Source organism: Heptranchias perlo, chromosome 3 (genome assembly GCF_035084215.1).
Source record: "Heptranchias perlo isolate sHepPer1 chromosome 3, sHepPer1.hap1, whole genome shotgun sequence".
Lineage (NCBI taxonomy): Eukaryota > Metazoa > Chordata > Chondrichthyes > Hexanchiformes > Hexanchidae > Heptranchias > Heptranchias perlo.
The window spans coordinates 95,636,112-95,650,869 of NC_090327.1; the positions used below are offsets into that span (position 1 = coordinate 95,636,112).

Here is a 14,758-nt window from a genome sequence, read left to right on the forward strand (position 1 = left end):
TTTACAAAGGTTCAACATAACTTCCTTGCTTTTGTACTCTATGCCTCTAGTTATAAAGCCCAGGATCCCGAATGCTTTTTTAGCCACTTTCTGAACCTGTCCTGCCAGCTTCAAAGACTTGTGCACATATATCCCCAGATCTCTCTGTTCCTGCACCCCCTTCAGAATTGTACCATTTAGTTTTTTTTCATTCGTTCGTGGGATGTGGGGGTCGCTGGCAAGGCCAGCATTTATTGCCCATCACTAATTGCCCTTGACAAGGTGGTGGTGAGCCGCCTTCTTGAACCGCTGTAGTCCGTGTGGTGAAGGTTCTCCCACAGTGCTGTTAGGAAGGGAGTTCCAGGATTTTGACCCAGCGACGATGAAGGAACGGCGATATATTTCCAAGTCAGGATGGCGTGTGACTTGGAGGGGAACGTGCAGGTGGTATTGTTCCCATGTGCCTGCTGCTCTTGTCCTTCTAGGGGGTAGAGGTCGCGGGTTTGGGAGGTGCTGTCGAAGAACTTTGGCGAGTTGCTGTAGTGCATCCTGTGGATGGTACACACTGCAGCCACTGTGCGCCGGTGGTGAAGAGAGTGAATGTTTGGGGTGGTGGATGGGGTGCCAATCAAGCGGGCTGCTTTGTCCTGGATGGTGTCGAGCTTCTTGAGTGTTGTTGGAGCTGCACTCATCCAGGCAAGTGGAGAGTATTCCATCACACTCCTGACTTGTGCCTTGTAGATGGTGGAAAGGCTTTGGGGAGTCAGGAGGTGAGTCACTCGCCGCAGAATACCCAGCCTCTAACCTACTCTTGTAGCCACAGTGAATCAAGTGAAAAAAGTGAATCAGCTGCAAAGATTCTAGACTTTGGTAAGGCCGACTTCAATGGGATGAGACAGAGACTGTCCACAGTAAACTGGGCAAATCTGTTAATGGGTAAAACGACTGATGATCAGTGGGAAATGTTTAAAGAAACATTTAACGTGATACAGAATCGGTTTATGCCCCTGAGGGGCAAGAACTCTACTTGCCAAAAAAAACCCGCCATGGACAACTAAAGAGGTAAGGGACAGTATAAGACATAAGGAAAGGGCACATAAAAAGGCAAAAAATGGCACAGATCCTGGCGAATGGGAAAGATACAAAGATCAAGAAAGGATCACAAAACAGAAAGTAAGAGCTACAAAAAGAGAGTATGAAAAGAAACTTGCAAGGGATATCAAAACCAATACGAAGAACTTTTATAGTTACATTAGGAAAAAGAGGTTGGTCAGGACCAGTGTTGGCCCCTTAAAAATTGAAAGTAGGGATATTGTCATTAACAATGGGGAAATGGCGGATATGTTGAACAATTACTTTGTGTCAGTATTTACAGTAGAAAAAGAGGATAGCATGCCGGAAATCCCAGGAAAACTAATATTGAATCGGGGACAGGGACTCAATAAAATTAACATAAGTAAAGCAACAGTAATGAAGAAAATAATAGCACTAAAGAGTGACAAATCCCCAGGACCAGATGGTTTCCATCCCAGGGTTTTAAAGGAAGTAGGTGAGCACATTGCAGATGCCCTAACTATAATCTTTCAAAGTTCTCTAGATTCAGGAACTGTCCGTCTAGATTGGAAAATTGCACGTCACTCCGCTTTTTAAGAAAGGAGAGAGAGGGAAACCAGGGAATTATAGACCAGTTAGCCTAACATCTGTTGTGGGGAAAATGCTGGAGTCTATAATTAAGGATAGGGTGACTGAACACCTCGAGAATTTTCAGTTAATCAGAGAGAGCCAGCATGGATTTGTGAAAGGTAGGTCGTGCCTGACAAACCTGATTGAATTTTTTGAAGAGGTGACTAAAGTAGTGGACAGGGGAACGTCAATGGATGTTATTTATATGGACTTCCAGAAGGCATTTGATAAGGTCCCACATAAGAGACTGTTAGCTAAGATAGAAGCCCATGGAATCAAGGGAAAAGTACGGACTTGGTTAGGAAGTTGGCTGAGCGAAAGGCGACAGAGAGTAGGGATAATGGGTAGGTACTCACATTGGCAGGATGTGACTGGTGGAGTCCCGCAGGGATCTGTCTTGGGGCCTCAATTATTCACAATATTTATTAACGACTTAGATGAAGGCATAGAAAGTCTCATATCTAAGTTTGCCGATGACACAAAGATTGGTGGCATTGTAAGCAGTGTAGATGAAAACATAAAATTACAAAGCGATATTGATAGATTAGGTGAATGGGCAAAACTGTGGCAAATGGAATTCAATGTAGACAAATGTGAGGTCATCCACCTTGGATCAAAAAGGATAGACCAGGGTACTTTCTAAATGGTAAAAAGTTAGAAACAGTGGATGTCCAAAGGGACTTGGGGGTTCAGGTACATAGATCATTGAAGTGTCATGAACAGGTGCAGAAAATAATCAATAAGGCTAATGGAATGCTGGCCTTTATATCCAGAGGACTGGAGTACAAGGGGGCAGACGTTATGCTGCAGCTATACAAAACCCTGGTTAGACCGCACCTGGAGTACTGAGAGCAGTTCTGGGCACCGCCCCTTCGGAAGGACATATTGGCCTTGGAGGGAGTGCAGCGTAGGTTTACGAGAATGATATCCAGACTTCAAGGGTTAAGTTACAAGGAGAGATTACACAAATTGGGGTTGTATTCTCCAGAGTTTTGAAGGTTAAGGGGTGATCTGATCGAAGTTTATAAGATATTAAGGGGAACAGATAGGGTGGATATAGAGAAAGTATTTCCGCTGGTTGGGGATTCTAGAAGTAGGGGGCACATTCTAAAAATTAGAGCCAGATCTTTCAGGAGTGAGATTAGAAAACATTTCTACACACAAAGAGTGGTAGAAGCTTGGAACTCTCTTCCGCAAACGGCAATTGATACTAGCTCAGTTGCTAAATTTAAATCTGAGATAGATAGCTTTTTGGCAACCAAAGGTATCAAGGAATATGGGCCAAAGGTGGGTATATGGAGTTAGATCACAGATCAGCCATGATCTTATCAAATGGCGGAGCAGGCATGAGGGGCTGAATGGCCTACTCCTGTTCCTATGTTCCTATACGGCTGGTCCAGTTAAGTTTCTGGTCAATGGTGATCCCCAGGATGTTGATGGTGGGGGATTCGGCGATGGTAATGCCGTTGAATGTCAAGGGGAGGTGGTTAGACACTCTCTTGTTGGAGATAGTCATTGCCTGGCACTTGTCTGGCGCGAATGTTACTTGCCACTTATCAGCCCAAGCCTGGATGTTGTCCAGGTCTTGCTGCATGCGGGCACGCACTGCTTCATTATCTGAGGTTTTGCTAATGGAACTGAACACTATGCAATCATCAGCGAACATCCCCTTTTCTGACCTTCTGATGGAGGGAAGGTCATTGATGAAGCAGCTGAAGGTGGTTGGGCCTAGGACACTGCCCTGAGGAACTCCTGCAGCAATGTCCTGGGGCTGAGATGATTGGCCTCCAACAACCACTACCATCTTCCTTTGCCCTAGGTATGACTCCAGCCACTGGAGAGTTTTCCCCCTGATTCCCATTGACTTCAATTTTACTAGGGCTCCTTGGTGCCACACTCGGTCAAATGCTGCCTTGATGTCAAGGGCAGTCACTCTCACCTCACCTCTGGAATTCAGCTCTTTTGTCCATGTTTGGACCAAGGCTGCAATGAGGTCTGGAGCCGAGTGGTCCTGGCGGAACCCAAACTGAGCATCAGTGAGCAGGTTATTGATGAGTAAGTGCTGCTTGATAGCACTGTCGATGACACCTTCCATCACTTTGCTGATGATTGAGAGTAGACTGATGGGGCGGTAATTGGCCGGATTGGATTTGTCCTGCTTTTTGTGGACAGGACGTAGCTGGGCAATTTTCCACTATGTTGGGTAGATGCCAGTGTTGTAGCTGTACTGGAACAGCTTGGCTCGAGGCGCAGCTAGTTCTGGAGCACAAGTCTTCAACACTATAGCTGGGATGTTGTCGGGGCCCATAGCCTTTGCTGTATCCAGTGCACTCAACCATTTCTTGATATCATGTGGAGTGAATCGAATTGGCTCAAGACTGGCTTCTGTGATCGTGGGGATATTGGGAGGAGGCCGAGATGGATCATCCACTTGGCACTTCTGGCTGAAGATGGCTGCAAACGCTTCAGCCTTGTCTTTTGCACTCACGTGCTGGACTCCACCATCATTGAGGATGGGGATATTTACAGAGCCTCCTTCTCCCGTTAATTGTTTAATTGTCCACCACCATTCACGACTGGATGTGGCAGGACTGCAGAGCTTTGATCTGATCCGTTGGTTGTGGAATCGCTTAGCTCTGTCTATAGCATGTTGCTTCCGCTGTTTAGCATGCATGTAGTCCTGAGTTGTAGCTTCACCAGGTTGGCACCTCATTTTTAGGTATACCTGGTGCTGCTCCTGGCATGCTCTTCTACACTCTTCAATGAACCAGGGTTGATCCCCTGGCTTGTTGGTTAATGGTAGAGTGGGGAATATGCTGGGCCATGAGGTTACAGATTGTGCTGGAATACAATTCTGCTGCTGCTGATGGCCCACAGCACCTCATGGATGCCCAGTTTTGAGCTGCTAGATCTGTTCTGAATCAATCCCATTTAGCACGGTGATAGTGCCACACAACACGTTGGATGGTATCCTCAGTGCGAAGACGGGACTTCGTCTCCACGCGGTCTGTGCGGTGGTCACACCTACCAATACTGTCATGGACAGATGCATTTGCGACAGGTAGATTGGTGAGGACGAGGTCAAGTAAGTTTTTCCCTCGTGTTGGTTCGCTCACCACCTGCCGCAGGCCCAGTCTGGCAGCTGTGTCCTTCAGGACTCGGCCAGCTCGGTCAGTAGGGGTGCTACCGAGCCACTCTTGGTGATGGACATTGAAGTCCCCCACCCAGAGTACATTCTGTGCCCTTGCTACCCTCAGTGCTTCCTCCAAGTGGTGCTCAACATGGAGGAGGACTGATTCATCAGCTGAGGGAGGGCCGTACGTGGTAATCAGCAGGAGGTTTCTTTGCCCACGTTTGACCTGATGCCATGAGATTTCATGGGGTCCAGAGTCAATGTTGAGGACCCCCAGGGCCATCCCTCTTGATTGTCTATCACTGTACCGCCACCTCTGGTGGGTCTGTCCTGCCGGTGGGACAGAACATACCCAGGGATGGTGATGGAAGAGTCTGGGACGTTGGCTGAAAGGTATGATTCTGTGAGTATGGCTATGTCAGGCTGTTGCTTGACTAGCCTGTGGGACAGCTCTCCCAATTTTGGCACAAGTCCCCAGATGTTAGTGAGGAGGACTTTGCAGGGTCGACTGGGCTTGGTTTGCCTTTGTCATGTCCGGTGCCTAGTGGTCCGTCTCATTTTATTCTTACTATGACTTTTTTAGCGAGATTGTACAACTGAGTGGCTTGCTACCACATTGCTGTGGGTCTGGAGTCACATATAGGCCAGACCGGGTAAGGACGGCAGGTTTCCTTCCCTAAAGGGCATTAGTGAACCAGATGGGTTTTTACGACAATCCGGTCGTTTCATGGCCACCATTGCTGATACTAGAATTTTAATTCCAGATTTTATTTAATTAATTGAATTTAAATTCCCCAGCTGCCGTGGCGGGATTTGAACTTATGACTCTGGATTATTAGTCCAGGCCTCTGGATTACTCGTCCAATAACATAACCACTATGCTACTGTACCCCATATATTGCCTCTCCTCATTCTTCCTGCCTCAATGTATCACTTCGCACTTCTCTGTGTTAAATTTCATCTGCCATGTGTCTGCCCATTCCACCAGCCTGTCTTTGTCCTCTTGAAATCCATTACTGTCCTCCTAACTGTTACTACACTTCCAAGTTTTGTATCATCGGCAAATTTTGAAATTGTGCCCTGGACACCCAAGTCCAAGTCATTAATATATATCAAAAAAAGCAGTGGTCCCAGCACTGACCCCTGGGGAACACCAGTGTATACCTTCCTCCAGTCCGAAAAACAACCAATTAATTTTGTCCTGGATTATCGTTTCTAAAAGCTTCCCCACCACTGATGTTAAACTGACTGGCCTTGCTGGTAGTTGCTGGGTTTATCCTTACACCCTTTTTTGAACAAGGGTATAACATTTGCAATTCTCCAGTCCTCTGGCACCACCCCAGAATTAAGGAGGATTAGAAGATTATGGTCAGTACCTCCGCAATTTCCACCCTTCCCTCAGCAACCTAGGATGCATCCCATCTGGTCCGGGTGACTTATCGACTTTAAGCATAGCCAGCCTTTCTGGTACCTCTTTATCAATTTTCACCCCATCCAGTATCTCAACTACCTCCCCTCATCTTCAAATCCCTCCATGGTTTCACTTCAGTCTAGAATCTTCCTCAGCCCTGTATCCAAGGACGCACCCTCTCCTGTTCCAACTCTGGTCTGCTGTACGTTTTCTTGCCTGCCCCCACTCGCCCAACCCACTTTGCTCCACTGTTGGTAGATGTTTCAGCCACCACATCCTGCATTCCCTTCGTAAACCCCGTCCTCCTTGAGAACCTACCTCCCAACCTTCACAAAGTCTCCTTAAAACCTTCCTTCTCAGTGTCCCCAGCTCCTCCTGTAAAACACCTTGTTAGGTTTTGTTATGTGGAAGGTGTTATATAAATGTAAGCTGCTCACTAGGAGACCCAATTGGTTCAACTCTGGATCTCCTGAATAACCATCTTGTAGGTCAGTTCTACAGTATGCATCCACAAATGCAAATCTAGGGCTACACAGATACTCTCTTGATGTGCACATGTGCAGCCTGCGTGGATAGGCACTTAATTGAAGATTGTGGGTACAGAAAAAGAAAGACTTGCATTTATATAGCACTTTTCACATCCTCAGGACGTCTCAAAGCGTTTACAGCCAATAAAGTACTTTTGAAATGCAGACACCGTTGTAATGTGGGAATCACAGCAGCCAATTTGCGCACATCAAGGTCCCACAAACAGCAATGTGATAATGACCACATAATCTGTTTTAGCGATGTTGGTTGAGGGATAAATATTGGCCAGAACAGAAGTGAGGTAAAAATACTGTATCGCGATCAGGAATGGGAATCCTGGAGCCCAATCCTTATGCATCCACATTTGTGTAATTCTAGTTGGAATCAGGAACTGAAATGCTGGCCCAATTTTCTCTCTATCCCAAGGTCAATTGTAGTATCCCTACCACAGCCCTGGCACGATCAGCTAACTCAGCACAGAATGCAAATCAAATTTGGGTTGTATGATTCATGCAGAGCAGATCAGCTACTCAATGATTAACCCCACGAAGTCATTAGGAGAGCTAAGACCTTTATAGATTTATTGGCACTATTGCCCTGGTTTGTTATTTCCCATCCTGCATGAAAGTTCCTTCACAAAACACTAGAGAATAATGCTGGACTGGACTATGGACTTTTCCTGAGGGCCCCCTGGCCAGAAACCTGGAGATTTGGACATCAGCTATCTTGATCCTTTTTGGGTTGTCACATTTATTTAGGATAGATTTACACTGTGTAATTCAAATTACATGTGCTTAGAAGTTTAATTCTTCTCACTTTTGCAGGTATTGCAGAAGAGTATAAACCTCCATTCTATGATCTGGTACCGAATGACCCTAGCTTTGAAGATATGCGAAAAATTGTGTGTGTGGAACAGCAAAGACCAAATATTCCCAACAGATGGTTCTCGGACCCCGTGAGTTCAAAGGCCTTTGATTGTTATGTATAATATAATTTTGTCAATTCACCATTTAATTCCAGGGTTCTTACTCATCCAGGGCTTGATGTCTCCTGCCCCCTAGTCACCCTCTTCCAGACACCCAGCTCCTCTCCATGTTCCTTCACCTTCCAGTCACTCTTAAGTGCGTGCTGGCTCTCTGTGCCTGGGTGGGGGGAGGGGAGGTCGCTGCTGACGCACGAAGATTAAAAGCCGCAGTTCTCCCAGGCTGTGAGAAGCAACACCAGGGAGATTCGTGTCCCATTTTGGGACACATGGCAACACAAAGCGCAGGCTACCGTGGGCTGGTTTAAACTGTATCACGGGCTGAATTTAGCCGTATGTTTGACACCCCTGGGTAAGAGTAACGAGCACAAAGGTGAGACAGAGCAAGAGGATGGAGTGGTTGACTGTCAAATGTCTCAGTGATCAAGGAAGACAAGGAGAGATAACAGCGTAATGAAAAAGGATATCACTCATGACTTTCCCCAGGGCATTTTAACTTGTTAAAATTAATAGGTATTTATGTTATATACATTGTAGGAAGAAACCATAGCTTTACCGAGCAACATCCAAATACACGTGCTCCCGATCGCGGTCCAAATACACGCGCTCCCGATCGCGGTCCAAATACACGCGCTCCCGATCGCGGTCCAAATACACGCGCTCCCGATCGCGGTCCAAATACACGCGCTCCCGATCGCGGTCCAAATACACGCGCTCCCGATCGCGGTCCAAATACACGCGCTCCCGATCGCGGTCCAAATACACGCGCTCCCGATCGCGGTCCAAATACACGCGCTCCCGATCGCGGTCCAAATACACGCGCTCCCGATCGCGGTCCAAATACACGCGCTCCCGATCGCGGTCCAAATACACGCGCTCCCGATCGCGGTCCAAATACACGCGCTCCCGATCGCGGTCCAAATACACGCGCTCCCGATCGCGGTCCAAATACACGCGCTCCCGATCGCGGTCCAAATACACGCGCTCCCGATCGCGGTCCAAATACACGCGCTCCCGATCGCGGTCCAAATACACGCGCTCCCGATCGCGGTCCAAATACACGCGCTCCCGATCGCGGTCCAAATACACGCGCTCCCGATCGCGGTCCAAATACACGCGCTCCCGATCGCGGTCCAAATACAATTCCTTCTGATATGGTGAGGTGACGAGGAAATTTAAAAAACCATAGAAAACACCAAGCAGGAAACGAGCTGATGATCAAAGTGAGTTTTTTTTAACTTTCCAAGTGAAGGCGCTGTGAAGACTGACACTGCTTTGATATGCAGAATAACAATGCAATATGTACATGGAGTACTACAAATTTAGAATAAGCTATAGTTTTTTTTAAAAGCTACTTGTGTCTTTGTTTTGGGCAAAAAGTTGGTTGTGTTATATAACATTACTCATGTTCATTTGTTCCAGACCCTGTCTGCTCTCGCCAAACTGATGAAGGAGTGTTGGTACCAAAATCCCTCTGCACGGCTCACTGCATTACGCATCAAAAAGACTTTAGGAAAAATATGCAACTCATTAGAGAAAGTAAAAATGGACTGCTAAGCGGAAAATGAGCACCGATTTTACCACTGTTCAACAAATATAACAAGATCTGCTGGACAAGATGAAAAGCAGATCTCAAACTGCCCATTATTCTGTTTTTACAGTTAACATATGGACAGTATCGAGAAGTGGCAGCAAGGGCGCCATGGTTTGAAGTGGCAGATGGATCATTGTCTTTAACCAGACCAATCACTCAACCATGGCTGTTCCTCTTGATACAAATTAAATCAGGCGGCGGTTTCATGTTCACCGGCTGCTCTCTAATTTGAGTTCTATTTGGAAGGGGAAGTTTTGCACTAAGTAATTTCTCAAATTTTTTTTTGCATTGCTGTACAATTATCAAGTTGGCTGCAATAGCCCTGACCTGTGTATTTATCTTCAGTCTGTAAAATAGCATGCAGTTTTTCATTCTGAACAGATAAAACTTAGTTGTTTTGTTACAGGAGACACTTGAGCCATCTAATGGTTATTGGATTTGAATATAAAGCTACAGTGGCCCTTATCTTTTTATGTGAAAGGAGGACATATTCACCCAATTAGTAATGGTGGTGCCTTGGCATTTATGAGCTACAGTTAACCTGTTTACGATTAGGTTAAACAAATGAACTAAGGAGTACTTTCCATAGTAGTATGTATATCTGTTTAAAACTAATGTTTGTTCAGATTGTATGCTTTAACTTTGTTGTTGTATCCAAGGTTTAAAATTATTTTTTATATAGTATTTTATCATAGTCGAAAGTAACATTCTTGTCATTTTGATTTGCTGTTTAGAACTTGGATGTTTCTAGAGAAAAAAACAACATAGGAAACAACAGAACAAAGACTTAAGTTAACCTGTGATTATACTTGTAGTTAACTACAGTTGAGAAAATATATAGTTTGTCTTAATATGTAAGTGCCCAACTATTTAACTTAATCATGGTCAAAACACTATTCTGTGATTTATGTGTCTTCCTGAAAAACTGATTGTGATAAGTAAAGGAAATAGCGAATTATTAATTTCTATTATGTGCGAAAAGTTGGAACACTACATGGACTTGTACTGGAAGGAACACAAGCCAACAGAAATTACTTGCGTGTACAGTCATTGAAAGATAAGGAAATTAGTCACAAATGTACATAAAGTAAAATATGATCTCCATTGATGAGAATTGTTTCCCTAGAATACTGTCACAGTAGAATACTACATGTGCATCTTTAATGTAAATGTATGCAGCTTTGTTGCGTGTTTTAATTTGTGCAATTGGCCTCACAGTGCACTCGATTTATTATGTAGTTTTAAACAGAAGGGCTTACTGGGTTATTTTACAAGTGAAAGTATGTTGCATTTGTAGACAAAGGGTTAATCATTTCATTTGGGACACCTGATGAGCTTTACTGTTTGGTGAATCATGTAACGAATAGCTATACCATTCTTGCACTGTAATACTTCCCAGTATTTCAGTTTTTGAAACAGCAATAATTGAATATTAAAACTTAGTATTCCTGTGATTGTTTACGCACAGAAAAAGCATCATCTTAACCTATAATTGCAGAGATGTCTAAATTAACGTCCGTCATTATACTTCATAACTTGGTCGCAGTGTCTATTTAACAGTAACTCCTTAAAACAACAGATATTTATGAATGAGCAATATTAAAGCTACTATGTCATTTACATTTATTTAGCAGTGCTGCATTATAAGATGCGAGAACTTTGTTTCAAGTTTCAGTGTTCATACTTGGAGAAAAACATTGCTTTAGCCTTAATCCTTAGAGGACTCTGGTACAATTTTTCACTGTTTTAAAATTACATCAATATCAAAGTTTTTCATTTAATTCAGAAAACACTAATAAAGGGATGTCCTGTGTGTTCTTCACTTTAGTCTTTACATTATTCAGCATCAGAAGCCTAGGCTTCGATTTTCGGACGTCCAAGCGGGTGCGTTCGTGGCGGGTGGGGCTCCGAAAATTGGGGATTCCCAGGGCAATTAAAGCCGGCAGGATCCCACTTAAATCAATTAATTGGATACTTCAGGTCATTAGCAAACCTGATTTGTAGGATATTTTAGGAGCGGTGGGATTTTCATCTAAACTGAGAGTGTTTCCTGTACTGGGGGAAACACTCCCAGTTGAAATGGACGTGTTGCAGCCACCAGCCTGTGGCAGCTGCAAAGGTCAATTTGACAGGTGGGGGTTGAGACCCTCACTCATTGCAGGAGGTCACTTTGTCACTTTGGACAAAGTTTGGCCTGCACCACCCTCCTCCTAACACTAAAATTCACCAACTTGCAACCTCGACCCTGTTGTGCAGACATATTTACCTACCTTGCGGACCCCCTCAAACATGCATCTTACGGATGGGGGCCGCCGTAGCTGCAGCCATGACCTCGGAGGACGAACAGCATCACCAGCCTCACCGTCCACCTCTGATACGTGGAGCTCCACAACACAGTGCTGTGACACATCCACCTGCATAGCAGAAGGGAGGGCAATCGCAGAAGGCACTACCCTGGCCATAGGGTCTACAGACCGAGGCTTAGCTTCCTGGACCTCTCTTAGCAGCAGTGCACACGGAGGCTCAAAGTTACTCGACATGTAATCGGACACATCTGCAGCCTCCTTCATGCCGAGCTGCTCCCAGCTGGCACGAGCACCATCTTCTTACCTGTTGCTGTCAAAGTCACTACTGCCCTCAACAACTTCTTCTCCACATGCCACCGGGGACATTGCCGGCGTCTCTCAGTTGTCTGCACAAAAGAGCCCTGCAAATACACCTACACCCACTCTAGTTGTGGGTCTTCATAGTGATCTTCAGGAAAGGGCATTATTGCACAAACCAGACAAGATTTGCAAAGACGTGGCAGTAGTGGTGACAATATATGTAATGTGAGTTGATCAGATATTAAATATAAGTAAAAAACATGACAAACCCTCAAACACCCTTGTGCATCCCCTTTGTGCTCACGGCACGTTTGCCTTACGCTGCCTACTGCACATATGTGATGCATGCCCTGTGGCTGCAGCACAGGTAGTGGCAGGTTGGGTGAGGCTGACCGTGAAAGAGATGCTTGAGCGGGTGAGTATGAGATAGAGCCATGAGATTGTATGAGGATTGGGTTGAGTGGTAGTGGTGGGATGAGTACTGGCGAGGTGAGTAAGTGCAAGTAAGATGAGGATGAGCTTTGAGTGGGTGTGAGGAGTGATGTGATAGAGTAGTGTTGGCAGTGCAGAAGGAGATGTGGCAGACGGAGTGTAGGGGAAAGAGTAAGTGTACTTACTTCGGCTGACCTAGTTAGGTCATTGAAGCGCCTCCTGCACTGTATGCAGGTGCGTGATATGTTGGTGGTGCTGGTGACCTCCTCTGCTACCTCCAGCCAGGCCTTTGTGGTGGCAGAGGCAGGCCACTTCCTCCCGTCCGTCGGGGAGAAGATCTCTGTCCTCCCCCTCCTCGCCCCATCCAGTAGGATCTGGAGTGAGGCATCATTAAACCTAGGAGCAGCCTTCCCCCTGTGCTCCTCCATGCTGTAATTTTGGCTCCTTTCTGCAGCATCAATCAGTGGAGGACTGCCCCCTTTAAATAGGGCTCCTTCTGCTGACAGCCTGTGATGCGGGTGCACAGTGCGCCCGCTGCGCAAGTCTAGAACGGGAAACCCGGAAGCCAAGGTAAGTGCCTTCAATTAGGCTGCGATCGCGTGCGGAGCACCCCAAATTCACTGGGTGCGTTACCCACGTGCCCAGTCGACCCCCCGCTGCCAACCTGCCTCCCTCCTAATATCGAACCCCTTGTGAAATCATTTAGCAATTCAAATGAGGTTTGTATCAGGATGCTGGAAGAGAACAGTTTAAGACTATAGAAGTTTCGAAGGCTACATCATTAACAGCCATTCTGGAAATCCTGAGAAACAAAACAGATACAGGCAACAACAGACCTAACAGTTTCTATCAAAACCAAGCAAAATGGAATCAGGAGCAAACTCGAAGGTTACTTGTGTGGTAACCTAGTAAAAAGCAGTCAGTATGGATTCCGAAGGGGAGCATCCTGCCTAACCAACCTCCCTAACATCTCAACTGGACGTGGTGTGGAGTTCCAAAAAATCTTTGACAAAGTTCCATACGAAAGAATGTTATGTTAAGTTTAAAGCGGTGGGATCCAGGGTAAAAAATTAGTGTAGGAAGAGGCAGGTAATGGACGAGCTACATCAAGTGATGGAGTGGGTGTAGTACTGAATGGGGTGCCCCAGGGCTCAGTGTTGTCTCTAATTTACACTAACAATTTGGATTTAGAGGCTGTGTGCAAACTGATAAATTTGCAGACAATACTAAACTAGGAGAAATAGTTGAGTCTGAGAATTAGAAAATGAATTGGACAAAATATATAAATGGATGGAACATTAGCAGATGAAATGTAATATGGGCACATAGGAAGCACTGCATATATAGGAGGGGAAAATGGGTGATACAGGTACTCGTAAATGCTGTTGAAACACAATGTTGTGACCAGGGGGTTTTAATAGATCTCACATTCAACATGTACAACACGGACACAGAGGAATTCATCAGGAGAATGAGGCTCCGGGAATTCTACCACAAACCCCAAGATTTCAGCAGCGAACCCAATGAGACAATCGACGATCCGGAACAGCAGACAGAGGGATCCGCGGTACAGCAACCGAAGAGGAAAGAGTCAAACTGGACTCCTCCGGAGGGTCGCTGCCCTCAGCTGGACATGTATGCTCAAGCTGTCAGGAAATGCGTCAATGCCAGATTCATCAGCCGCACTCAGAAGACAGTCCAGAATGTCACCCGAGCACAACGCAACGCCATCAACGCTCTCAAGACCAACCGCAACATCGTCATCAAACCAGCGGACAAAGGAGGAGCCATAGTCATACAGAACAGAACAGACTATTGCAAAGAAGCATACCGACAACTGGACAACCAGGAACACTACAGACGGTTACCCGCAGATCCGACCAAAGAACACACCCACCAGCTCAACAAACTGATCAAGACCTTCGATCCAGACCTTCAAAGCATCCTATGCATTCTCATCCCACGTAATCCCCGCGTGGGAGACTTCTACTGCCTCCCAAAGATACACAAAGCCAACACACCCGGACGTCCCATCGTATCAGGCAACGGAACCCTGTGTGAGAACCTCTCTGGATACATCGAGGGCATCCTGAAACCCATCGTACAGGGAACCCCCAGCTTCTGTCGTGACACTACAGACTTCCTACAAAAACTCAGTACCCACGGACCAGTTGAACAAGGAACACTTCTCACCACGATGGACGTCTCGGCACTATACACCAGTATCCCCCACGATGACGGCATCGCTGCGACAGCATCAATACTCAACACCAACAACAGCCAATCTCCGGAAGCCATCCTACAACTCATCCGCTTCATCCTGGATCACAATGTCTTCACCTTCGATAACCAGTTCTTTACCCAAACACACGGAACAGCCATGGGGACCAAATTCGCACCCCAATACGCC

General features: G+C 45.9%; 1 protein-coding gene across 3 annotated transcripts in view; it reads left to right on the top strand.

The window, feature by feature from the left end:
* The window catches only part of LOC137317831 (activin receptor type-1), an 86,807-nt gene extending 75,675 nt beyond the window's left edge, over window positions 1-11,132 (top strand). For all 3 annotated transcript variants that reach the window (XM_067980887.1, XM_067980886.1, XM_067980890.1), the window contains 2 exons: window positions 7,559-7,689; window positions 9,139-11,132. In XM_067980887.1, coding sequence (XP_067836988.1) covers window positions 7,559-7,689; window positions 9,139-9,273 — 266 coding nt within the window. In that variant the 3' untranslated portion in view covers window positions 9,274-11,132. The remainder of the gene's footprint in view (window positions 1-7,558; window positions 7,690-9,138) is intronic.
* Window positions 11,133-14,758: the final 3,626 nt, after the last annotated feature.